This window comes from Primulina huaijiensis, chromosome 11, assembly GCF_012295235.1.
Source record: "Primulina huaijiensis isolate GDHJ02 chromosome 11, ASM1229523v2, whole genome shotgun sequence".
Taxonomy (NCBI): Eukaryota; Viridiplantae; Streptophyta; class Magnoliopsida; order Lamiales; family Gesneriaceae; genus Primulina; species Primulina huaijiensis.
Window position 1 is genome coordinate 23,691,083 of NC_133316.1, and position 27,047 is coordinate 23,718,129.

At 33.9% G+C, this 27,047-nt stretch overlaps 6 protein-coding genes across 9 annotated transcripts; 4 read left to right on the plus strand and 2 right to left on the minus strand.

Moving 5' to 3' along the window:
- The first annotated feature begins 1,277 nt into the window (after positions 1-1,277).
- On the plus strand, positions 1,278-3,196 carry LOC140989011 (uncharacterized). The gene is made up of 2 exons (XM_073458166.1): positions 1,278-1,471; positions 2,165-3,196. Exon 2 carries the CDS (start codon positions 2,670-2,672, stop codon positions 3,087-3,089), a length of 420 nt encoding a protein of 139 aa, XP_073314267.1. The 5' UTR covers positions 1,278-1,471; positions 2,165-2,669; the 3' UTR covers positions 3,090-3,196.
- A 5,861-nt stretch (positions 3,197-9,057) lies between these two features.
- Positions 9,058-11,862, minus strand: LOC140988641 (aspartic proteinase NANA, chloroplast). Its single transcript, XM_073457674.1, has 2 exons — positions 10,945-11,862; positions 9,058-10,055 (listed from the first exon to the last, which is right to left on the minus strand). Exons 1-2 carry the CDS (start codon positions 11,604-11,606, stop codon positions 9,233-9,235), a joined length of 1,485 nt encoding a protein of 494 aa, XP_073313775.1. The 5' UTR covers positions 11,607-11,862; the 3' UTR covers positions 9,058-9,232.
- A 3,982-nt stretch (positions 11,863-15,844) lies between these two features.
- LOC140988639 (serine/threonine-protein kinase RHS3-like) lies at positions 15,845-18,749 on the plus strand. 3 transcript variants are annotated; one of them, XM_073457673.1, is made up of 4 exons: positions 15,846-16,227; positions 16,838-17,084; positions 17,187-17,673; positions 17,761-18,749. In XM_073457673.1, the coding sequence occupies exons 2-4, from the start codon at positions 16,838-16,840 to the stop codon at positions 18,626-18,628; spliced, it is 1,602 nt and encodes a 533-aa protein (XP_073313774.1). In that variant the 5' UTR covers positions 15,846-16,227; the 3' UTR covers positions 18,629-18,749. The 3 variants fall into 3 exon arrangements, with proteins under 3 accessions (XP_073313773.1, XP_073313774.1, XP_073313772.1); XM_073457672.1 differs by having other exon boundaries at positions 15,845-16,397; positions 16,838-17,673; XM_073457671.1 differs by having other exon boundaries at positions 16,838-17,673.
- An 821-nt stretch (positions 18,750-19,570) lies between these two features.
- LOC140988158 (uncharacterized) lies at positions 19,571-22,027 on the plus strand. Its single transcript, XM_073457114.1, has 5 exons — positions 19,571-19,818; positions 19,932-20,066; positions 20,183-20,220; positions 20,435-20,501; positions 21,586-22,027. The coding sequence occupies exons 1-5, from the start codon at positions 19,624-19,626 to the stop codon at positions 21,988-21,990; spliced, it is 840 nt and encodes a 279-aa protein (XP_073313215.1). The 5' UTR covers positions 19,571-19,623; the 3' UTR covers positions 21,991-22,027.
- A 1,281-nt stretch (positions 22,028-23,308) lies between these two features.
- On the plus strand, positions 23,309-23,846 carry LOC140987476 (uncharacterized). The gene has a single exon (XM_073455997.1). It carries the CDS (start codon positions 23,418-23,420, stop codon positions 23,652-23,654), a length of 237 nt encoding a protein of 78 aa, XP_073312098.1. The 5' UTR covers positions 23,309-23,417; the 3' UTR covers positions 23,655-23,846.
- Positions 23,847-23,947: 101 nt separating this feature from the next.
- LOC140987475 (protein SOMBRERO-like) lies at positions 23,948-26,709 on the minus strand. Of its 2 annotated transcripts, XM_073455996.1 has the most exons (4): positions 26,344-26,709; positions 25,740-25,921; positions 25,350-25,624; positions 23,948-24,715 (listed from the first exon to the last, which is right to left on the minus strand). In XM_073455996.1, the coding sequence occupies exons 2-4, from the start codon at positions 25,906-25,908 to the stop codon at positions 24,161-24,163; spliced, it is 999 nt and encodes a 332-aa protein (XP_073312097.1). In that variant the 5' UTR covers positions 25,909-25,921; positions 26,344-26,709; the 3' UTR covers positions 23,948-24,160. The 2 variants fall into 2 exon arrangements, with proteins under 2 accessions (XP_073312097.1, XP_073312096.1); XM_073455995.1 differs by having other exon boundaries at positions 25,740-26,709.
- Between the last annotated feature and the right edge of the window lie 338 nt (positions 26,710-27,047).

Below are 27,047 nucleotides of genomic sequence, written 5' to 3' on the forward strand. Positions count from 1 at the left end.
TGCATACACTTTTTCTTTCCTTAAAATATCATTTTTCATACACCAAAAAAGACCCCGATGACGAAATCCTAATCATTTAACCCTATCTTTGACTGGGGGAAAGAATGCCATGCTCTCCTTCTCCCGACGCATTCACATTACCAACCTGATCCAGATTTTAGATGTTGCTAGTGATTTTGATTTAAAGCTTAGAAATTAACAGTACAATATCTGCATTGGGTTTTTTTTATTGGATCCCGGCATGCATGATCATGCAAGTAAACAAAAGACGTACACGCCGATCATGTTGGATACCGGATTTATTTCGAGTATGGATGTTGCTCTCTTATATATATGTGTGTGTGTCGCTTGCTTCATGCATCGGTCGCGCGTCCATGGAAAGAAACTTAGCTAATAAAATTTAAAATTAGGAAATTAGTAACATGGAATAATTAAAGTTACCGGTTCTTGTAAAACTAATGTACTCGTGGTTAATTTCCTCTGTAATCTGAGTCAATTAATTTTTTTTTAAAACTAGCTGGAACTCCTTTAACAACTCAGAAGCAACGAACAAAATTGGAGTCGGAATATTAGTATGTAGTTCAATTATGTGTTCTATGCTTGCTAGTGGGAACTAATTACAAGTGTTGTTAATGCCCATTTAGAGTCTTTTTGTTTGCCGAAATACCCTTTCTTTTGTGCCTTGGACTACAGTCATTTATTTATATAAAACAAATGCTACATTCTCATTGCACCATGGCATATTAAAAGATCAATCCATCGGAACGAAAACAACAATATACATTTTTGTTAGTTCAAATGAGTGTAAATGAACATACCCTGTTAGCGAGCTTTTTGAACGTCTCAAAAAATATTTGATTCATATATGAATTTATCGAATTCGAGCCCAAATCTTATTGTTCTAGCCCATGAACTTTGATATTTTATTAATATAATATACATATATATTAAATAAATAGATTTTCGAGAATTTATTTTCAAGCAATAATTTGAATAGCTCTCGAATATGTTCGAATGAACCAAACTATAAAAAAAATTTATTAAAATTTTTTTAACTTCGAATAAAACTTAAACTAAAATATATTTATTTCGAGTTTTTTATTGATTAGGTTCCTTTACACTCTTACATTTGTTACAAAGCAAAGTGATGGGGGTCCATTGCGAGTTATTGGGCTTGAATTGCTTGGTGGCTGGACTACGAGTGTCTCAGCCTAATTCAATTGCATGCTAATCGGGACGACGTCGCATTTTAGATGTTTAACAGAGATTAGGTTTATACAGTACACGACAGGAGAGTGTCGAAAATTGGCATGTCGGTTCTGTGGGAGAAGAGCCAGCCATGGAGATGGTTGGTGAGGAAAACAAGAGATTCCAACCTTTTCTTCTTCGCCTTCGCCACCGTGTGCGGCGTCGTTCCAGGATCGTGGATAGATCACTTTGATCGATGACATGGAACAGAAAACACAAATTTGTATGCATTTGAACTTCAGCAGTTTGTTTTGAACCTGAATCGATGTATTATATTAATCAGCAGGTCTGCTTCGAAATTCCCAGCGTCGCAACAGTTGGAGTATAAGCTTCTTTGTGGTGTAGAAACGGTGATGATTAGGTGAAATGTTCAAAGAATATACATTGTGCCAGCAAGTTACGTTTACATCTGGCATATTGCCATGCTATCTTTATTTTCAGGCCCCTATTTCCTAGAACAGCCAGTTCAAAGTTGCAATTTGGATAATGGACTTCGATTAATTTTTGATAAACGATGCTAAAAAAATTGGAATGAAAAAAATATAGTTTCTGCTGGTAGCTTTCTATACCCGGGCTCTACAAATTTTTGACGAAGTCTTTGATTGACATCAGTAGGAAGTGCAATAGTAATTTAAGTGCAATCAAGCATCTAATTAAGTTTAAATTCATTTAGCTTTGTTACTTTTGATGCCTTATATTGACTATGTGCATTTTTGTGTGACTATTTATATGGAAACCTCATCTATCAATCAAGATTAAATATTCTAATTAGATGGAGGACATAGAATGTAGTATCTGTGTTCACGAATTGCCTTGCTGAGTTCTCGTTGACTATGAAGAGATATTGCATCATTTTAATGTAAGAAAAGTTGCCTGCCAATGCTAAAATCTTGTGTGCATGCATGGTGCTGATCAGTTGATAGGTAGAGTTAATCAAGAACGGCTGGCCGAGTACCTGGCGGAACTAAAGAGGAAAGAGGACACAAACGAAATATATGTTGCTGCCCTAAAGGGAGAAACCTGAGAGAATTCAACAACTCCCTAAGGCCAGTGGTGTTGAACTTAGAAAGGAACAGAAATAGAGTGTGTGGAAGCTTTTTGATTCCCCGATGAACGAGCAAGTGGTTGTTAATGAGTGTTGACGTTTTTATTTTGTTGTATCTGTTTCAAGATTTAGTAATGTTTATACATTAGTCTCACTATGTAGATTAATGCAAATGCAGTGATACTTTAACAATTATGTGGAGATACAGTTTGAAACACATCATCTTGATTCCTTTATCCAAGCACTAAACTACTGCAACGTATATGGCACATTTTCAACCATGTAGTTGCATTCAAATATTCATTGTACAACGAATGATATGCTTTGAACAAAAGCATGAACAAGAGCAGATGATGAGCGATCGGTAGAACCAGGAATGGAACCCTTTATTCCTGCAACTTTTGACCCAGAGGAGAAGAATGATGGTGAAAGTTCAGATAAGCTTAATGATGGAAGTGAAACAGGAGGAGAAGCTGATCAGTTTTCTGGGGCTGCAACTACTACCACCGAGGAAGCATCAACTAGCAGTTACGTAGATACTGTGGCTTCTGAACAAGGTTTTCCCACTCTGACACAGGACACTGGTGGGAAACCAGTATCACCTTCGAATAGCGGCTCAACTACCATTAATTTACAGGAGAGGGCAAGGGAAAGGGCACATATAAGACAGTCTGGTATAGACACTTCTTCCTTGAGCAGACCTCGGGTCAGACTAGTTCGTGGTCGTGGTCGTGGTCGTGGTGTACGTGGTTGCCGCATTAGACGAGGACAATCACCTGGTCAAAGAAGTTTGTAGTTTTGTCCTGGTTCTCTTGCCGATTGTTCTTGGCTTTGATGCTGGATGGTACACATCTGGTTTTTAAGGCTGCTGGAAATCACTTGTGGTAGCGTTTGGTTACATATTCATTTATGATGCACAAGGAACCTTTCTTCGATGCGTCCTAAAATTCAAAATGTTTCTACCATAAGCTGTATTTTAAATGAGTGCATGGACCATATGCACCTTCGCTTGTACATGTAAGAAATTTTAAAGTTTTCCGAATTTTGCCCAACAAATGTCTTGGATATTATTCTTTAGATAAGTTGATTAAAAACAATCTGGGAAGATAAAACCCTTTTCATGTCCCTTTCCAATTGTTTTGAAGGATCGAGATAGTTTTGTGTTGGTGTGGTGATAGCAAGTGCAATAAACAAGAATGAACAGTACTGAGAGACTGATTTCCGTGGTTCGATTGTAAATGAGCCATATGCACGAGAGAGCAATATTTTATTTATTATCCCAAAACCCAGTCGATTACAAAATTTGAGATCAAAAAGTTTACAAAATAGATTTCAGTAACTAATCTATCTTCTTCAGCCTTCTCGATCACCTTGTGTATCTTTACTTTTTCTTCTAGCTGATCAGTGGTGTTTGAGTGTAAAATGAGCTTCCACCTCTTTTTGCCCTTGACAAGACATTGCCGGTTGTTTCTTCTGTCAACTGCTAAAGCCTCTTCCAAATCCCAGCGAGTGAGTCCTTCCTATCAACCAACAACCGGTGATAGCCAGTGGTTTCTATTATGGCCAACAAACGAGTCAACTTCTTCTCTTCACATCCTTAGGTGACATGCCAGCTTTAAAGACACCTCACCTACATAACTCTTACGGATAATTTGTATCTATATAAGCCTATAAAAGTATGGATCATGTGTTTTGTTTCTCAATTCTGAAAAGATTAAAATGACATCTTTATCAATACAAATCCAAACACTCAATAAAAATATATACATAAAATTCTAATTTCTGCAAAGGCAAAAATAGAATATCAAAATTTAATATTTATTTTACCTAATATATAATTAATTATTAATGAATTATGACTACAATATACCTTAATTGTAGTAATTTATATAATTTCAAGAATAAAAATGCAACTCTTATATCAATTTTATCAAATAATCCATCTTTATACTACCGTTAAATGTTTTATACCTTTAATTTTCTTTCTAAATGTTTTTTTTATAATATTAGTGCAATTTTGTAATTATATTTTAAATACAATTTCTAATTAAGTAATAAATTATAGTATGACAAAATGACATATGAAAAAAATTAACTGTATATATAATAGTAGAATAACATGATAAATATAGGATAATATGATAATATGAAGTTTAATACTAATATATTTTATGATTTTTTAACTAAGAATTGAAAGTAAAGAGTTTAATAAATTATTTAGTAAAATTTATATAAACAATTATGGATGTTAATATAATAATAATCTCATAAAATATGAATTTCTTAGAAGAATTCGGAGAATTTAGCTATAATAAAGAATTTAAATATTTTAGTAGCATTTTTTTATTAAAAAAATATATATCAAACAAATTTATAAATTAAATGCACGAAATTTGACAGTATCTTAAACATCTATTTAGATTATTTAAGATTTAGATATTAAAGGTCTAAAAGTAAACCCGACATTGGTTCTCAAGAACAATTGAACCAAAATCAGGACTAAAATATTTTTTTTGGTTTCAGTTCCAAAATCATCTCTTATAATATGTAAATTTTAAGGCATAATTGTTAAAAAAAAATTTACTTTCACTATCTCCTGTGGTGTGTAGCTATTTTATTTTATATTAAAATGTATCATAGTAGCACTTTTTTAAAAAATATTCTACCAGACAAATTTATAAATTCAATACACAAAATTTGGTTTCAAATATTAATATTACGACCTATTTAATATTAAAAAATGGATCATCGAAAACAAATAGTTTGCAATGTTCGATGTACGCAAGTAAATAAGAACTAAGCACACACAAATACATAAAAATATAATAATAATTCATATATGAAGGCTTGATGCAAAAATATAAATTATATGTATTTTTAATAATTATTTATTAACTAATATATATGAAAATTATTTGATTGTAAAAAATATATATTCGCATCGATTTTTTCTTTCAAGTTAGATAATAACTATTAATATGAAAATTTATAGTGTAATACATATAAAATTCAGATTTTTATTTTAAAAGATAGTAAAAATTGAAAAAATATACGAAAAATGTGGAAATTTATATATATATATATAATGTGTATGTTATTGGTATGAGTATTTTATTAAATTATATAACTAAAAATTAAATGCATTTGATAGTCAAAATCAATCATCAGTCAAAATTCTAAATATGTAATACTTGAAAAGAGATTAATGAATAATTAAAAGACAAAGAAACTATTTTCTACTGTAAAAACAATATATGACATACTCTTTATAATAAATATAATTATCATTAATTAACATTTGTTAAAATATTAAAGTTTTTTCATATGATATTTTAATATCTTTGTTTAATTATTTTGAAATCAAATTAACTAATTCAAAAAATAAAAAAAATAATATTATTATGAAAATTTATTTTTTTGATTATATTTCAGATTTTAAATAGTTTAAATTTTATATTTAATAATTATTGTATTAGTTTATTTGATATTTACCATAAAATTTTATTTGAATGTGTATTTCATTATATATGTTGATTTATTTATTATTTTAAAATTATATTTAATAAGAAATTAATAGTCATCAATGTTAGTGTACAAAAGATAGATTCTGATATGAAATTAATTATCTGTGACATAAAATTTTAAAAACAAAATATAAAAAAATTTGTGTTAAATATTATTTAAATTGAATATTATAAGCTATATTTTACTATTAATATTATTATTTCATTAGTCTGATATTGTTTTGTTGAGTTAGTCACACAGATTTTAAATGTAATGCCTGAGATTTTATCATGGTAATCTGAGATTGATTAATTTATAAATTGATCGGATGATAGACGGACCACTTCGAGGAATGAATTGGAATGACATAAGTTGAGTAGGGTGTGAGACCCGAAGGTCTCGCGCATATGCGCGACGAGGTAGATTGTGATTGTGGAAAAGCCACCCGTCCGATTTGCAATCCGACTTCAGTACTGTGTTCCTATCGACGCATGCTATAACTGGACGTAAGTTTTACTACGTTTGAATATGTCTTGAAATTATGATATTTCCAGAACCGGATATAATTCATGTATGATGTTCTTGACATGTTAGACATCGTAAAATCGAAGTCAGATCGAAGAACAGATTGATTATGGAATTGTTATGATTTTTCAGATTATATTGATTGAAATTGAATAGATTGGGATGATGGATTGATTACAGATTGTATTGGATATGTGTTATGATTGGTAATTGATATCTGTTGATATGATAGTGACGGGAATATCGGGATGGTACCGTTATGCCGTTGATTTTGAGTTAAATTCAGATTGATCAGATTCGGTATTGAATTGTGAATGGAATCTTGATATTGCTATTCTCGATATGTCATTTCAGATTGACAGAGACAATCTTGAATTCAGAACTTCCGTTTCTTCAGACCGAAACTACAAACGAAAGGTATAAGTCAATGTGGTATTGGGAGATCGACACAAGTAGGATATACTTGTGTTTCCCTAAATCACATACTATTTGTTATTATTTTCATTGATTTGATTTGATATGCTTGTTCTATAGATGTATAGAGAGCATGTGTTAGACGAATATTAGACGAGTGATCTTGTAACAAAAGTACCTGATAGTGGCGGGATCGTCACGGGCACATTGCACGATGTCACAAGATAGTGTATTGGCGATAGTGCCACAGTCTGTGACGGATAGGTCAAGACACTGGATGTTTGGTTATATCGACGTGGATAGAATCAGAGTTTTTTCTATTACTGTTGGTCGATATAGGTATACCAACGTCTAGAAACCGGGATCCCTATACTAGGATTGAGTCTAGTCTGAGTCGTAGAGTCACGAGTATGATTGATAGTTTGATATTAATTATATTTCAGATTTTGATATATATCTGATATCTGCTTCATGCTTTATATTAATTATACAATTGCATGTTTCGTTGATTTATACTGGGATTTATTCTCACCGGAGTTATCCGGCTGTTGTCGTGTTTGTATGTGTGCATGACAACAGGTGGGACAGGTTCAGGGTCGAGGAGATGAAGAGAGAGATCGTGATTAGAGTGGAGACTACGGACTTGATCTGAGATAAGGTTGAACACTTGATATTTAGTAGTTGAACTTTAGTTTGTAAATGATTGTATATAGTACAAGACTTGTACTTTACTGTTATACTGATATGTATAGTAGAGTGATTCCATTACGTTCCGCATTTGATATTATATTTAAAAAAAAAAATTTAGATCCTGTTTATTATAATTGATTAATTAGTCCCAATGGCGATTAAGAACATGATTAGCGTCCGGGTCCCCACATTAAATTTATAACTATTTGTTCTTAGTATGCTTTACTTATGTAAATTATGATTTATGTATTGATAAAATCTATAATTTGGTTGATTTTTATGTTATTCTGCCTTATACAATTATAAGTGGTGTTTGGATATATATTTTTTTAAATTTATTTTTGTCCATTTCGTTTTATATATTATATAACATAAAATCAACAGCTTGAATTTTAATTTGAGAAGCGATTTTGAAAATAAGTTATATAAGTTCTTAATTAATGTATCCATCCAATATGACACGAGATTAAACCCAAATAAATAACAAAATGATTCAAATTGTTTTTTAGAAAATTATTATTTTTAATTTTTATTATATAATTTGTATTTGTATGCATCATACGTACTTCATGTTAATTAAAACAAATAACTTTTCAATTTATTTATCTATAATTTTAGATGTAAAAAATCATAACTAAAATAACTATTTAATTAAAAATATATAATTCACAAAAAACACACACAAACGCCTATGCAGTGATATTAATATATATATATGAATGTGGGGAGATTATATACCTTGACGAAGCATAAGAAGTGGCTCCATTCAGGGCATATGGTTTCTTTCAATTCTTCTCCAATCTGACTTCAGCTAATTCTCAAAAAACATGTACAAGGAAGTTGGTTCCTTAACCGTCCTATCATCCAGTACCATATTTTATCTCGTGTTCGTTTTTTCAAAATAAATTCATTTTGAGTCATGATATTAAACAAGATTATGACGCAAAAGCTTTGAAGACAGAGATTAAAGAAAATGGCGATAAATTATTGATTGAGTTATACTTTAGTTAGTCTTAGAGATGAAAACTTCGAGTAGTCAAGATCTTGTTAAAGCATGCATGAGATATAAGACAATCTAGCAACAAAGGATCGCCTTCCATTTGTCAAAGACAAGCAATGTTGTTTCTGTAATACAAAATTTGAGTGTCGCTGTATGGCATTTCCTTTTCTTGCCTGCGACTCTATTTGTGCATGGCCCCGGATGAGCTATCCTATGACAACCATTAAAACTGCGCTCAAGTGATTTAAGAAGACCTATAGGGAAGCATCTCGCCTTGCCAAGCCTCGTCTCTTAGCTTTTCCGGAGACGGTCTACTGCCTCTAGAATGCGCGGCTTGAAGCTTTTTGATAATACTGTTTGAGTTGATTCTCTATTTCATAGGATTAAAGTTCATGCATTACGTCGTTTGCACGGTTTATATCCTCAGGATCTCTTTTGAGGTTTCAGATATCTGAACTTGTATTTTTCCTTGTTTCGGTATGCCCATTACATAATTAAAAAAAAAAGGAAATCTAACAATAGAATAATCGTCCAAACCAACCATCAATAAAGTCATCATCAAACATTTATCTGTCCTTTTGTTTCCAATATTAGACACTCCGCTCAAACTGAATGATTGATTTATACTCTGTTTGTAGACACTGAAACTCGGTGTTTCCTTCAAATTTCTTCATCAAATTTGTAAAATCATTCATACAATCAGAAACTCTTATCAATCTATTCATGTATATCATAAATTTAAACGTTAAAAATAAGTAGAAAATATAAATTACAATGCAGTTTTACCGTCTTTCTTGGATCATGGGTCAGGAAGAGCAAGATGAGCTAGCAAAACCCAGTCTACCTTTGGCAATATCAAATTCCCAGAAATTGTTCTGTTGCATTATATTGCCAATCACAGAGGTACCAGGCCAAGTAGCATTCACAAATCCGAGGCATTTAACACCAGTAGCGGCATCAATCACATAACTCTTCACCGGGGGTTCAAATATTGCTCCATCCGCGAAATGGAACACCAGTCTTGGCACCAAAGATTTATCGAAACCCGTCGAGTTGAAGCAGTATTCTAGTGGTCCAAAGTCCAGATTCAAGGTCTTATAACCCGAAAGTGATGGCTTCAGAGCATCCATTACAGGCTGATATGCCGGTTGAGTCAAGAATGTTAGGCTCGAACCAGAGTCGACTATCACCCCCCCTACGCCATTCACATTCCACACTTCTATTGGGATTTCCAACAGTATGCCTCCTATTGACATCCCTTTCATATTTACAGCATAAAATGGAGGGATCACTCCTAAAACTAGCTCCGTGTATTGAAGTTTTATAGGGGATATGTCAGTTTCGTAGTAGGAGCCGAAGATGAGGTAGCTTGATACGTTCTTGGGGCTTAAGTGATCAACTAGACAATATGAGAACTTGCCACCAAATCTTTTTGCTGCTTTAAATGCAAATGAATGGTTGCTGTAGCCTAGCCCTATGATCCCATCTGCAGCCTCAAAACTTTGGCCACGGGAAGATCCACTGCACCCAACCAGCACATTTTCGAGGCGCGTCTTCTTGCCGTTTGTTAGGCTGAATGTTACAGTCTCGTTTGCAAAGACTCCTATTGTAGATGATCCATCTAAGTACCTGATCATAAGCATTAATAATTAATAATCTGATCCAGTCAAGAACCATGGTCTTGAATTTAAGCGGAATAACACTTTCTTCCAGGACTTTTGAGTTTTGGTGGTTCATGTAGGAAGCATATGGGATAATTAACATGCCTCTTGGAGTCAACTATATGGGTTTCTCTTTTCTATATCAGGAAGAATGGGGTCAATGTTCAAGACAAGAAACTGTAACTAACTCAACCAAACAAGTCCTTGAAAGAGATATGTTATGCATTGGCATGTGAGCCATTAATCTATTTAGCAATAAGTGTCATTACTAGCCTGTAGGGTGTAGGTAAGAGGTGTATTGAATTCACCACCAAGATTGCAGCTTTTGCTGGTGTAACTGTTTACAAAGCTTCCATCCTCTTTTATTTTTTTTTCCAGAGCCTATTTCTTCACTCCAAAAATGAGTAATTATGAATGGAAGAATTTGTCATGAAGTAACAAAATTTGTATAATTTTTTTTTAGAAAAATACATATAAAATTTAAAGAATATTTCACATTAAAGTGTAATGTTTTCTCTGCTTGATGAGTAGATACGTGAATGACTACTTCTCTTCAATTTATTTCTAGCTTATTATTTTACTGGATCATCCGACAATAGAATAAGCTTCCTCCATTTACTAGTCCTTAGATTGACATTGTTGATCTTGAAGGATTTGAAGTTTCTTGCAATGTACTCGATGTCTGTCTACACCGTAACATATAAACAAGAGTGAATGTAGAAAAAATTGTTGTTACTTGTTGAGCAAGGGGTAAGAAAACCATGTTAAATTTCATTTCATAACCAATTAAAAACTGATTCAAGTACCCTCTTCCGCAAACTAGGAATAAAATGCAAACGTAAAGGCTTACTATGTACCTGTAATCGTAGGCACACGGATCCCTTGGAGAAGGGCACTGAGCCAGGGAGAACAGATTTGCAAGCTCAATCTTGCACATGCTCGAAGAGCAAGTCACAGTCTTGAATGTGGACGAATCATCAGCACGAAAAACCCGCCGATTCCTCGAATTTCCGATCCCGCATTGTGCACCATTACACCTATACTTGCACTTCGTCCAAGTCAATTCACTTCCGGTGTCAGCAATAAGGGTAACTTTTTGTGCGGGGGTTCCAACTTTGAGGTGCACAAAATACTGTCCTGTTCCATAATCCGCGCCGGAATTCATCGGCATTTCTCCCCCACTGCTGCTGCCGCCATTTGTGGAGGCTTGATAATAACCGGTTTTTTCCTGGGCTTGTCGTCTGATGGAACTGACGCCGCCATGTTTTAGCCTCGGTCTACTCGAAATCGCTCGAAAACGAATCGTATCATGGTAGAGCATTTGCTTTATTCGCTGAAACGTCGAAACGGGATTGACCCCATCTTGCAGGTTTCTTAGCAGATCATCCCTGTGAATCAACTCCAGTTTACTTCCAGCTGAAATTTCATGACCTTGCACGAGCTTTGCTCCTGAGTTAGTTGCTACAAAGATCAGGATGATTAACAAGAAAAAGTCTCTTTTCTGCCAACACATTACCATATTTTCATACCATGGATGGATTAAAATTCTTGAGCAAGGCCAAGTGTAACAAAGGAAAAATGGATCGAGAGAAAGTGGGCCAAGATGGGATTTTGTCAGCAAAATTTTTGGCTATCTTTGTTGGAGAGAGGGAGGGTATTGGAATTTATCCAGGGATATATACTTGACAAATCAAGAGAGAAGAGAGTTCAACATTTAAAATTGATATAAATTAATCAACTAAGGAGCGTTGTTGTATGAAAAATTTACGAGTATGATGGTGAATATGTAATAATTTTCATATCTTTGCTAGTTTGATTTCTTCTTGTTCACTTATTTAATGCATTATTTATTGTGGGCTGTCAAGAATGGTTGNAATTATATTTCTATTTCTTGTAATGGTGATGCTTTGGGGGATCTTAGATTCAATCTTGCTTGTCTTGATCATTATCTGTGTGTCAATACAATACCGCATGCATGTGTGTTGTTGGAAATTGAGGTCGTTAAAATGTGCAATATTTTTTGCAAATGATTAAAAATTGAATAAATATAATTTGCATTCAGTTTTTTTGTAAAAAATAATAATAATAATAATAATAATAATAATGTGTTAGTACTGTCTAACCCACGATAAAGTTTGATTGCATTTCATGAGTTCGCAAATCTTTTTTGAATAAAATCAGTACAAAACATTAAAAATATGATATTTAAGTAACAACTGTTTCAAATCTTATATTAATTATTATTTTGTAGTACCCAAACTTTTATAACAAAAAATATTGATATTAATGACATATTTATTTTTTCGGACGAAAATCAATACAAAACATTGAAAATAAAACATAATATATAATATTTAAGTACAAATTTTGTAAAATGTGATATTAACATATGATTTTTTAGAATCCAAACATATATAGTAAATATCGATATTAATAAAATTGTTTCAATTTGATACTCAAAATCTTATATTTTGTACTAGATCTAAAACAGTTGATACTCAAATATCATATATTAGTATCATATTTTCAATGTTTTATACTCATTTTCATCCAAAAAAGACAAATGTGTCATTAAGACTAATATCACGGAAACAGTGATTTTTGAGCAATTCCCGTTAAAAACTACTTTTTGAAAATATATCACACGTACTCGTTGTTAATCCTACATGTAATTTCATGATTTATGTGAGTTTCACATGAAAATCATATGTTACCATATCTTAGTCATTCCCTTAATAGCGGGGTAAGATCCAAATGTAAGGTCGAAGGACCCCCAACAGGTTTTTTTTTAATAGCGTGGAAATTCAAATAGTGATTACATATATATATTATAATCTATTCTCTAATATTAATTAACCTAAAGATAGATTTGCTTTTAAATCTAAGCATAAGTTTGTGTTCAATTTTTGTCATATTAAAAAAATTCATGAAGTCTTTAATTCACACAAAAATGTTTCTACACTCTCTAAGCTCACATATGTTTTTTTTTAAAAAAAAAATTGCTACAAAATATTTAAAATATATACTAATATATCATATTTGAGTGCTAACTANCACACAAAAATGTTTCTACACTCTCTAAGCTCACATATGTTTTTTTTTTTAAAAAAAATTGCTACAAAATATTTAAAATATATACTAATATATCATATTTGAGCTAGTGCTAACTATTTTAGATCTTGTAAAAAAGTAATTTTTTGAATATAAAATTTGGATAACTATATTACTATCAAAACTTGTTATACATGTTTAAGTACTCAAAAATCATATATTAATATCAGATCTGAAACATTTTGTACTCGAATATCACATATGAAAATATATTTTTAATATTTTGTACCGATTTTCAACTTCAAAAATCATCTATTAGTGTCAGATTTAAAATATTTGGTATTAAAATATCATATAACATCAAATTTTCAATATTTTGTATAAAATTTCATCTGAAAAAATACACGTGAGCTCAGATAATACAGAAACATTTTTTTTTTTTTGTAAATCATGAACTACATAAATTTTTTTGTCTAATAGATATTATACACAAATAAAAATATGCTATTGGAGATTTATTAATCATTTACTCTAAACTCAATCTTTTGATATGTTAAATTTTTAAATGACTATACTACATATATTTCAGGAAACAAAAATAATTTTCAAACGACATATTACGTACCATCATCCATAAATAAAATACATGTCGTATAAAAAATAAAAGATATGTATATATATAAACATGTTAATTAATGAAGTAAATTAACAAGCAAAGCACGTATGGCTGTCGGGAGAGTTGAATTTTTTTTTTTGAAGATATAATTAACTAAACAATTACATGCATAATCCAAGGACAGTTTTCAAGCATTAGAAAAAGTCAAAGACTTGACAAAATATGTATATGTATATGTATAGGCTGGCAAAGAATCCGAGCGATGAGCTGTCTTCAAGGTTCAACACGTCGTTGATGTGTGAATCTTACATTCATTATTAAATGTCACACGTAATATAGATAAATTAATAAAAAAAACAGCTGTTCGTAAATGAATAAAATATCTGAAAATGGAGTTTGACCCCCTTATTTTGTGCCATGTTATAGCCACCTCTGCATTTCAACCACCGATTCAAATTTAGTAATCTACCGATTAATCGTGTCAAAACGACATAGGACAATAGGACAAGGATAATACAAACTTGGGATACATCATGCATGGTTCGCATTTTATTTGTTGACAAGGACAAGGATAATAAGGATACAGCTCTATTTTATTATATTGCGCCACCAACCAACTTCTTGTATGGTTGGTTTAACACAATCACTAATGCAAATTTAACTTTTTATCTGCTAATCACATAACAAACTCTAATGGCGTGCACGTATTCATCTTCACGCTTCAGATGCTGGCTATCTCGATCAACACTTGCCTAGCCGCCCCTTTAAACAAAAGCGTGCATGGCTACAAGGTTGGGTTGCTTGAATCTGCAGGATGGCCGCCTCGCCTCTGTCGCGTTTAGAAAAATTCATCTTTTTCAAATTTGATAATAGAAATATCAATGATATCAACTTTTGCTATTTTTTTTCTTAATAGTAGAGGACGACGTCCTCTGAGAATCTTGCTCATCCTTTTATTAATTCATTTTCATCGAATCCGACTTTANTGTTATTTAGAGGTTATCGTAAAATCCAAGAATTCAAACATTCTATATATTATTCTTTCTTTGGAAAAAATTATTCTATTATTTTAATACAAAAATTACTGCATGTACCTTTGATTTTCTCCTCATATTACCTTTAGTTGACTAAAGAAGAATTAAAAAAGGTGATAAATTAATATATATTTTTATACAAGCAAATAATCTTGATACGAACAAAAGTAATACACACTATATATATTATTAAATATGAGTATATCAGAATATAAAATTTAACGTCACGGCAGATTTTTTATAATATTAGAAAAATTAACCATTGTTATAATTATTCAAAATTTTAAAAAGAAACTATGTTATGATAAATTTCTCCAAATTTAATTTCAAAAAAGATTCTTTCAATTCTATCCGTTTAAAATGGTCATATCACTCACAAAAACTCATGTGAGACGGTTTTACGGGTTAATTTTGTGAAACGAATATTCTATATGTGTCATCTATGAAAAAGTATTACTTTTTATGTCAAATATATTAATTTTTATTGTAAATATGAACATGATTGATCATTCTCACGAATAAATATCTGTGACACCGACTTATGAAATACCTGCTCCATATCACTACTGCTCCAAAAAAAACAACTATTATAAAAATAAGTATTCAAGTTGATGGAGTAGATGAGTACTTGATCAATAGTCATAGTTTCAAATATTTCTACTACCAACATTTTCTCGGCATGATTTTCGTGGTTAATCTCACTATGTGATTTTCAGACTATTGTGTTAGTCCGATAATTTACCATGTACACATTGAGTGGTGACAGCTGCTTGTTTTTACGTCATAGAAAAACTATTATATAATGCCACATAAAATTATTTTTACTTAAACGGTTATTCTAATTAATTATAAATAGTTTATATATATGTGTGTGTATATATACACTATCTCAAAAAAGGACTCAATTTTAATATAATCTCTAAAACTTTTTCAAAATATTAATTCGAATTAAAACCACTAATACAATAAATTATATATTAAAATTAGAATGAACCGAGGATAAAAATGCAATCTTGTTCATGGAAACAGAGAGAGTGGTGAAAATGATGATTGAAAGGCCGATGCTTGCGTCTTCCTCAACTTGGCCGCTTCCTCTTTCCTCCCTCCACGTCTTTCTCACCATCCCGATATACATGCATAGTTTCCCATTTTTGTCTACTAATCCTGGGCATTCTATGGTGCTACGAACTTTTACATTTGCATTAACCAATTATTTCCAACATTGCACAGTGGATTTTCTCAAAGACCCGTTAGTTTCTTCTCCGAATTTTTGCCTTCGAATGGTTTCCTCGATCAAGGGAGAACCCGCTGGACCTCGTTTGGCGCATGCTCCTTCCATCCCATGATTTGTGAAAGCATATTCGGCGTTCGAAATTTGTGTACATTTGATTCAGGGGATCATTAATGTAGAGCTGTCCGTATTCTTTGACAACCTGCAGGTTTGAACTTTGAACACGTGACATTCTGGATTACGAATTCGTTGCGTTCTATCACAAGCGCTAATGCCATTTTTATGATTGTGCTTTGTTTTGTTTTTTTGGCATATTTTTATCGAGCTATCTTGAATCCTGAATTGTCATTCGTCCCAGGGGGTTGAAACTTGAATGAGGTCAGAATTTACAGTCAGAGGATGTTAATAGAATAGTTGGAAAACGTAACATCCCAAATGATTGGTTTATATTTCAGAGCTCTGCATGAATCAGAAAAAATTAGAAGATACTATATGTTATTATTTGTTTCTATAGTTTCTTTATCAGTGTACTGGTTTCTGGCCAATGTGCAGCGGCTAGCATATCAAATTTCCATGATGTTGATAAAAACCATTTCAAAAATTATGCTAATTTACAACTCACTGAATGATTGTTATGCGTGCATGCTGTATTTTTGTCTCGTAATTCATAACAAAGTTACGTGATGAGAGTCTTCTCTGTGAAGCGCAAGTTGTAGCATCATTGAAAAATAAGTTTTATGGTTGCAATTGAGTTGTTGATGATTCTATGAAGATGCAATGATTAAGGAAAGCGATTTTGCTCTTTTATGCCAATGCAGATGAGTTACACGCCATCAGAAGACAGTGCATGTGAGTCTGGTAGGATGGACTTGGCTGCCAAAAATCCTAGTGCAAATACACCTCATTTCATGAGGAAGTCAGAGCAAATGCCAAAAAGGAGCACAAATCCTGGCCGTGTCTCACCATGTGAACCTGTATCTGTGGACCCCAGTTCTTACTTTAATTCAAACTTGACTCATAAACCAACAAGTGACTTTCCAAGGACGGAGGCAATAACGCTGACTGGTACAAATCCATGCCCAGTTCCTAGCCCCGGAAGATTTACAAATACTGAATATCTGACAAATCCAATATCAAGTGGAGCAATATCACCGAAGTCTGTCGCAGGTAATGTTAAGAGTACTTCGTCGACCATCAACCATGGATGGAAAAGTTGTAGCAGCAACCGCAGTGACAGTTTAGACAGTACAAGTGCACCCTTAAGACCCCACACCGGAGGCGATGCTAGATGGGATGCCATTAATTCTGCTTCTTCTAGAGATACTCCTCTTGGTCTCAGCAATTTTCGGCTTTTGAAACGGCTGGGGTATGGAGATATTGGAAGTGTCTACCTTGTTGAACTTCGAGGAACAAATGCCTTCTTTGCCATGAAAGTCATGGATAAAGGTTCTCTCGCAAGTCGAAATAAGCTACTTCGTGCTCAAACAGAGAGAGAGATTCTTTGTCTTCTTGATCACCCTTTCTTACCTACCTTGTATTCTTACTTCGAGACTGAAAAATATTTTTGCTTGGTCATGGAGTTTTGTAGTGGTGGAAACCTTCACACGCTTCGACAAAAGCAATCCAATAAACATTTTACGGAGGAAGCTGCAAGGTTCTACCTAATCACTTTATTTTGCATGTTTCTTTTAGTAAGCACCGAGTGCATTTTCATATATGGCTTGTGGTTGACGTCTTGCAGATTTTTTGCATCGGAGGTCTTGTTAGCTCTCGAGTATCTGCACATGCTAGGTATTGTATACAGAGATCTTAAACCAGAAAATGTGCTAGTAAGAGAAGAGGGACATATCATGCTCTCTGACTTCGACCTCTCTCTTCGTTGCTCCGTTTGTCCTACACTTGTGAAATCTTCATCTGTTCATGTTGGAAATTCAAACGAAAGCTCTGGTGCTATCTTGAATGACGACAATATGATCCGAAGTTGTATGCAGCCATCAAATTTTTTCCCTCGCCTCCTTCCTACAAAAAAGAACCGCAAATCCAAATCCGATTTCGGGCTGAACAATAACTCTAACGCCCTTCCTGAGCTAGTGGCTGAGCCTACAGATGTTCGTTCAATGTCTTTCGTTGGCACTCACGAATATCTTGCCCCAGAGATCATCAGGGGAGAGGGTCACGGCAGTGCAGTGGATTGGTGGACATTTGGCATTTTCTTGTACGAGCTCCTACTTGGGACAACCCCTTTCAAAGGTTCTGGAAACCGTGCTACACTGTTCAATGTCGTTGGCCAACCACTAAAATTTCCAGAAACGCCGCAACTGAACTTGGCGGCACGTGATCTGATAAAAGGGCTGTTGGTGAAGGAACCTCACAGGAGAATCGCATATAAGAGAGGTGCTACTGAAATAAAGCAGCACCCTTTCTTTGAGGGTGTGAACTGGGCCTTGGTAAGAAGTGCCGCGCCTCCACACATACCCGAACCTGTAGATTTTAAGCAGTTTGCCTCAAAGGATTCAGCAAATTCAGACAAGAAGATGGCTGACATTGGAAATGATCGAAACAAAAGCAACTCTACTGATTCTTCTTATGTTGAATTTGAGTATTTTTAGGATTTTGGCTCTATCTTTGACCTCTTGAAGTCTTTTTTGTTTCCGGGAAAAAAAACAACATATATAACAATGTGTATATACAAGTTAGACGAACCTTTTGCTATTTGAAACATAAAGATTATCGTTGGTTTCTTGCAATTAAACTTTCCATTTGTTTTTAACTTATAACTACTTCGTTTCGGAAAAAAAGGAATAAACTCTAAGAAGAAGGCTGGAATCTCCTACCTTGTAGGTAGCAACCCCAGACTTGGTTAGTTCCATGCTGTCTATATTATTCTAAAGTTGATCGAATAAGTAACAAACGAGTCCTTTTTTTTTATGTGAACGTGAAAAAAGATATATGACTCTTTATAATCAAGTCCACCAACTCTCACATCAACTTAAATTTAATGAAATAATCATTTTCTGATTAATGGTTCCTACAGAAAACACATATTACCAAATTCTTTTATGATAAACAGACAATGTCCCTTAAAAAAACAAATAAATATTTGCCAGGTTGACTAACATGCATGGAGCCTTTGGGTAGCATCTTTCTGTATTAAGATTCTGATTGTAATCAAAGAAACAAACAAATCAATTACTGCTCGTTAAAACCCAATCTGGTTTTTCTCCTTGGGTTTGGTCGGTGTTAATTTCTTGTTGGATTTGTCCACACTCTTTTAAAAGTGATGGCAGGATGTGAGTAAATTTAGCTAATTTACAATTCGAGAACTTCTCTCTTTTTTCTTTTTTTTAGAAAATAAAAATAAAAAGATTATCATAGACACTCATGATTATACCCAGTTCGAATCCATATTATATTTTTACAAAATAATAATTTTGCCGTAGATGATTTGATTTCTTTGATAACTTTAATAATTAAAAATTATAATTAAAATGTGTTGTTTTAAAATTTAAAACCTTTTCATTTAAATCTTTTACCATATAAATTTGTTGCCATGAAACCCAAAAATTGAAATACCAGTGAGTTGAAGACGAAGCATCAGAGTCCAATGATGCTACTACAATCGTGCAACTTTTCGAGTCACCGATTGCAGAAAATTAGCAATAATTTTACCTCCCCCGCTGCCCAATTCCTGAACGCCAGAAAAAATTCCAGGAATCCTCGTCTTTCCTTCCGTTGTGTCTCCGAACTCGCGTCCCACAATATTTCGCTCGGCAATATAGCGGATGTTTTGCACAACAAGGTTCGGTTTTTATTTCAAATGGGTTTCTTGATTGTGTTTGCGAAATGGGTGTTTGCTCTTCAGGTTACTGAACAATTTTTTTTTTCCTGAAATATTTGTGTGTTTGAATATAGGTTCTGGTAGCGGCTGCTTTGTCTGCAGCGATTGGGCAACTGTCAAAACCGTTTACCTCATCTATACTCTATGGCAAGAAGTTTGATTTTAGGGCTGCCGTTCAAGCAGGAGGATTTCCTTCTACTCATTCTTCGGTGAATTTTTTTTTATCTATTACTTTTTTCCTACTTGTGCCTATGATTATATGATTGACCTATTTTATTGGGTTGATGGATTCCATTTGATCGGCTATTATTCTTACAAATTACAGGCTGCTGTGGCAACTGCAACTTCTCTGGCCCTCGATAGGTGCGGTCCTTGTTGATTTAGCTGTATATTTTGTGATGAGCCTCACTGAAAGTTTAATAAGTAATACATGAAATTTGAATATATATTTGTTTGGGAAGCTCGGCCTATCTCTAAGCCTGCCTAGTGCTTTCCTGTGGAGGAGTATATTTTGTGGCATTGCTCACTATTATATCTGAAGTTGAAGTAATCATGTTCGTCCTGTTCTATATTGCAGGGGATTTTCAGATGCAATTTTCGGTCTGGCGGTAGTTTATGCCAGCCTTATCATGTATGATGCACAGGTTTGTGTAAATTTTTTTATTTTTTTTATCACTGGTTTGTTTCTTAGCAAATGATTAATATGTCAGAAGGAACGAATTTGTGCTGTAGTATGAACTATGAAGTCAATTGAATATGTAGTTTTTTACTGCTGGCTTTAATCAGTGTGGCCAATGAAAGAACCGATTTTTATTTAGCATAAACCAGGTGAAGCTGCTAGAACTATCTATACTTGTACCCGATCTGTAGAATGTGCCGCCTCAGCTCGCCTTCCCTGTCAATATTAACTAGTGGCCTTTTCACTTCCAGGAAATTTTTGTTCTTACTAGTTTCTTGCTTCATAAAACTACTGGCGATATAGGTGTAGGCTCTTGTATATAGAAAAATGCATGGTTGATATGGTTTAATATGAGTAAGAGTTGGAGTTTAGGACAAGCAGGGAAACTTACTGAAATTGTTTAGGAACTTGTATCTATTACTTGACCCACAACAAGGTAACTGCAGATCTTTATTAATATTGTCAATTCACAAGTCATGGAGAAGCTACCCAAGTACCTTCGAAAAGAAAATGTAAGATGCAAAAGCTTTTTTGTTCCAATCAACAGGAAAACTATTTGTTTTGAATAATGATTTTTCTGTTTGAAGAGTTGACTGCCTGGAGATGCAAACGAATCAAGTAGAATATTGTGCCTTTTTTTATATATAATTTAAACTAAAATAAGAAATCCGTATAGCCTGCTCGAAGTTCGAAACATGACTGTTTTGGGATCAACTTCAGCTCGACCTAAATTTAAAAGCTAAGCTTGAGTTAGAACTTAATTAAGTTTGAATTTTGGCTCAAAACTACATACGCTCCTATAATTTTAAATATATTTATTATAAAATATATTCTATAGTGTTCGACCTTGATTTTGTTTGATCATTTCAAATGCAAGTTGAGTAATATCCGAGTCGGCTCAAAAAAATCTTGGAACAGCTTGATTTGTTTGCATTCAGCTTCCATGATTGCCCATTTGTTTGTGCCATTTGTGTCCGCCACACCACCTTGTGGTTCATTGCATTATTAACACATTGGTTTAAACTTCTTCCACCTGGTGCATTTTACAGGGAGTACGAAGGGAAGTGGGAACTCATGCAAAAGAACTAAACAAAATTCTGCTCAAAATCACGTCACTCTCAATGTCCTCTAGAAATGATGCCAAAGATTTGAACAACTCTTTATCAAGAAGACCATCTTCCAATATGGAGAAAGTGAATCTTCCCTTACAGAAAGAAACTTCTTCCCAGTCAAAGCCAATCAATTCTTCTTTGTTAGTCAACTCCGATGACATAATAAATGGCACTACCTTAGTAAGATCGGAGGTTGTAGTATCAGATGTGGAAGAAGGGCCAGAAACTGTGGCTTATGTTCACACTCGATTGAATGAATCAATTGGTCACACAGAAATTGAAGTTGTTGCCGGTGCCTTGTTGGGTTTCTTGGTTAGTTTAGCGGTATGCCCATATGTATGAAGCTATAATTTAATTCATTTTTTGATTGATGGGATGATATTTTTGTGGCATATTTCTACAAACCGATCTCTTTTTCATCTCCAACACGTATACCACGCATTACTCAGAATATCAAAAACTTTGGCTTCGTTTTTAAGGAACTTGCATTCTCCCACACATTCAAAGTGTTTTTGTGTTACTGTATTTCATGATTACACCTTGCAGGAAGGTGAAGATATGCGTTAAGCAACACGATTGTATCATACATGGAGTGTAGGAATACTGTTTCATGATCGCCTCATGTCGTGGGAGGTTAATCTATGCTCCTCCAAAAGTCATACACCCCATCTTCTTTGATTGACACGTGTCCCATTGTATTATTTTTTAAAAAAAATTTCTCTTGTGTCCCATTGTATTATTTTTTAAAATTTTTTTCTCTTAAAAAATAATATAGTAGGACACGTGTCAAATCTTCTTGTGGGGGGTGTATGACTCCTGGAGAAGCATAGACTCACCTTGTCGTGGGTCTGATTTTAACTTAATTAAATTGGTCTCGTTTTATAAATAATTTCTTATTACAACGCATTTCATGAGAAAAATTTACATAAACTTTACAATATCGTATATATATTAAATCCATTTTTTTTATCAATGAAATCAGTGTACATCTGTTATAACAGTGATTTTTAGTGGATGACAAAATTTTACAGACTTTCTCTAAGATCAATGTCCGAGAATTAACATTTTGAGAAAATACATTTTTTGTTATGTAATATGTATATTTTTTTTTTACTTTTAGTCATATCATAAATCAATTCACGATTTAGTTCACAAAATTGTTTTTTTCCTCTTTTTTAGTTCTCTCTCATCGGAATATTGATGTTCTCATCGCATCGGCCTTTGTGAACTCGTAATTAATAAGCGAATCCATACTAACATACATCATGCTAATCTATATAAGTGAATCCGTTGTATATCAAATAAATCAGCAATTTTTCGATACCAACTCGTTATTTTTTGGTACAATCAACATTTCAAAAATTATGACAAAAAAATATAAATATATATATATATAATTAAAAATATTATTATCTGAAAAAATGCCAGCACACAGGTACACGTCATTGAGTTGATGTGACTATAAATTCCTAAATGGAAACTTCTCGTTTGCTTGCAATACGTGTTTATGAACGACATAATAATTTTACAATGAAAAGATGGTAAGAAAAGTCAAAAATAAACAAATGGAAAGAAACAAGATGAATAACACGTAGAGGAGATGCAAAGCTGTTTCGCCGCCACGTGCGTACAAAATAGATAAGATTGGCCCATTCAATTCGCCGCCCATTAATCATGTACGCATAAATAAGTTCCAAGAAAGCGAGAAGTCTCATCCGAAGTTGATCAAATCCGAAGAAGGATACGTATTGAATCCAACCTATTGAAGGATGTCGGGAGCTCAAGGAACGCAACCGCCGGAGTCGTACACAGCGACGACGTACGAGTCAGTGGGGGGAGGAGATAACAAGACGCGTCTGGATATCCGGTCCAAGGAAGATGAGAGCGGTATCCAGATCGATAAATTGCAAGACAAGGTGGAGGACCCCGCCGGGAAAGGAGGTCCAGTTTTCGGCGCCGGCAAGGAGGATGACAAAGATGACCTAGGTGCGACAGGCACAGCTTAGATTTATCGCAGCTACCATGCTTGCATATATACTATCGGCCTGCTTTTTGTTCTTGTAAAATTTCTGGGTTCTTTCTCTTGGTCGAGATGTTCATGTAATGTGTTGTAATTTGTAAACTTCTTCTGTGAATGGGTTTTGGATATGGTGTATGTCCAAAATCCACACTTGTAATGAACTTGGATTTCTTGAATATGTCTATGCGCTGAGGAGCAATATTGCCATGTTAAAATTGGACGATTTTTTAACAAAATGGGGAATCTTAAGAATATATTAAATGACTTCAAGATGAATTTGACGAGCAGTAATATCCTTAAATACAATTTCCACATAAAAAGAAACGCAGACGATGACAAAAGAACAATCTAATGAGCCGGAGCACTCGAAACATCAAATTAAATACATTGCGGGCAATTGAAAACAGTACAGATTTTTTTAATTGGAGTCCCTGCAGTACGCAGTTAAAAAAAAGCTTCAAACAATCTTTCTTGAGCATATTGTAGAATCAACTACTTGGAATATTTAGAAAAATCTTGTTCAAACGGAAATGGAAATCTCTGAGCTGCCGGTGGGACCAAGTCAGAAACTTGTGAAATCTGGTGATATTTTCCGCTCTGATCCATAGTTTGATGCGTAGCCAGGAGCTTATCCAGGAATGTCCAGTCCCCAGAAAATCTCTCCTGTTGCATAATCCTGCAGACAGCAGAATGCCCACCTCCAACTCCAACTCCAACTCCACCTGATGTTAAATTCAACAGGTTCTGCGTGCACTGCAAGTCCATGGTACTCAACGGAAGTGATGACAAGATTAATGAAGGTGGAATAGCCGATTCGGGGCTCGTTAACTGCGGAAGATGCATGGAATTGGTAGGATCAAATACGTAATTCATGGTGTGTTGTACTTGATCAGAAGTCATCTGTTTTGGTACCAAAGTAGAATCTGCAACGTTGGCCTGGAAATTAGTTGCAGCCAACTGTTCATCTTCTTGATCCTCGGTTTGGGGGTGGAAGCCTCTGGTAAGATTTTTCTTTTTGAAAACCCTGCAGACGACCCATCCGTCCTCCTGCTTCAGAAATTACCCAAGTTTATAATCGCATTATTTTTTAATGAATAATATAATTTCAGACCCATTTTTCATGTAAAAAATGAATGTCACCACTTCAAGTTTTCAAATCAGTCGCACCCATAATAAATACATGTTTTAGTCATTTTTTCAAGAATACATATGATCTTGCATATTGTGGATCTATCATATATATATGGTCTTAAAATTTATAATTATGAAAATCTTGTTTTTGATCAATTTATGCTATTTAACACACATAATATATGCTACTTATCAATCTATTATACATGGCCATCTAATATATAATGTTATATTGTCTTGTCTATAGTCTTGTCTATAAAAATATATATATGAAGGTGCGCATTCACCTCTTTATCATATATATATATAAATTTCGAGTTCCATTTGTCTACTAATCCCAAGGAATAATTTCAATGTTTTGATAAGTGAAGGTGGATTCATTAGCTAACTAATAATATTTTAATAATCTAATTAATGCTATTATTTGTGTTTGAAATATATATTAGTAATTTACGAGCTACTAACGGAATATACGATTTCAAGCACAAAAGTCACATAAAAATTAAATACAAGAAACAAATAATAATAATTAAAAGTTATAGAAATATACTTGGATTTGAGCATTAATATCATCATCCAAACGATACTCGTGCATGATCCAATCAGTCTTGCATCCATGTGGAGCCCGCCCTGTGTAGAAAACCAGGGTTTTTCTCATACCAATTCTCTTCGAACCACTCAGGTGGATCCCCTTGTCCCGACCCGTTGCCTTCCAGAAACCTGCTGCAGTGGCCCGATTGGTTCTCGTTCCTGTGGGATACTTTTTGTCTTTGTGGCTGAAAAAGTACCATTCATTCTGGGTGCTTGATCCGATTCTACATTTATCTGCAGCATCCATCATCATTTTTGAATCAATACAGTCATGAGTTTGAACATGGGATCGATGCTTAAGAAAACCAGACACGAGATTTGGTTAAAAAAATATATTTCGAGGGCCGACCTTTGAGGTCCCAAGGCTCAAGTTTGTTGAGATCGACTTCCCGAATGATATCCAGGTCAATTGGTTCATAGGACACCTTCTTCCTCAGGTAGTAATATAGTAGTTCCTCGTCTGTTGGATGAAATCGGAAACCTGGTGGCACCGATAGCTCCCCGTTTCCGCGCATCATATTTTGATTATATCTGCAGGTTAATGTTCCACCCGCATGCATAAGATCAAAGCGCGTAAAGTTTATAAAATAAAAAAATTACTAGGAGCTAATGAACATCATGGCAACAAAAAGAAGAAAAAAGCAGCAACCAAAACCCTAAAGGATGGATGGATTAATCTAAAGAAACCTGAAGACAGTTGAAAGATAGGGTTTGTTTGTAGTGTTTCAGACCAAACAAGAAGACCCCTAAGAGTTAAAGTCACCAAGTTAATTTAGCTAAGGTTGCCAAAAGTATCACTAGCTAGTTTCATCTTTCGACAGGGAAACGAAGACAAAACAGAACCTGACGGGGAAGAAAAGTTCAGGAGAGAGAACCCAACAAAGAACACAGCCACCTGAATTTACTGCACATGTTTCTCTGAAGAACAAGAAGAATGAAGGAAAGAAGCAAACCTTTCTTGATTAGAATTTTGAATTTTCTTCAATGCAAAAGGTAAAGGACAGGCAAGTGATCATATAGGAGAAGAAGATGGTTCAGCCAACTTTTGCGGGTGAAGCGAACACAATTCGAGTGGTATTAAAAAGAAGCCAGAACACGCACAGATAGAGATAGCGAAGCTTAAGCTAGAATAAATTATTCTAACCACAGATTAAACAAATAATTGGAGCATGTATTCAGTTTAATTGTATAATAACTAGCTAGAGCTTAGACTTGGGATTTAGAAGGATTATTTTATTTTGTATGAAGTTTTAGTGTTATAATAGAAATGAGCTAGGGGCTGTGTTTCATGTAGCTGAAGTTTAAATGCTTGTTGAACAGGAGACCCGTTCATCCCAAAATTCGCCGCAGATAAATCATGAATATCTGCTAGCTCCACTGTCAATTACTCATCACCCATTTATCTTAATTAATTTATTAATAATCTGAATGTACTAATATGTATCTATATATATCTATATTTTATGTATAGATATGTGACAAATTTTGCATAGAGACATATATATACACGAACGGGCCGGGTCAGAGTCGAGATATATAAGAATAATGGAATTTATTTCATTCCAATTATTCCATTCTGCAAGCGTAAGTGTTGCATAAGGTGTGGACATACATCTAAATTTTATTAGTTAATCTGGTTGCTGTCAAGAAAATTACA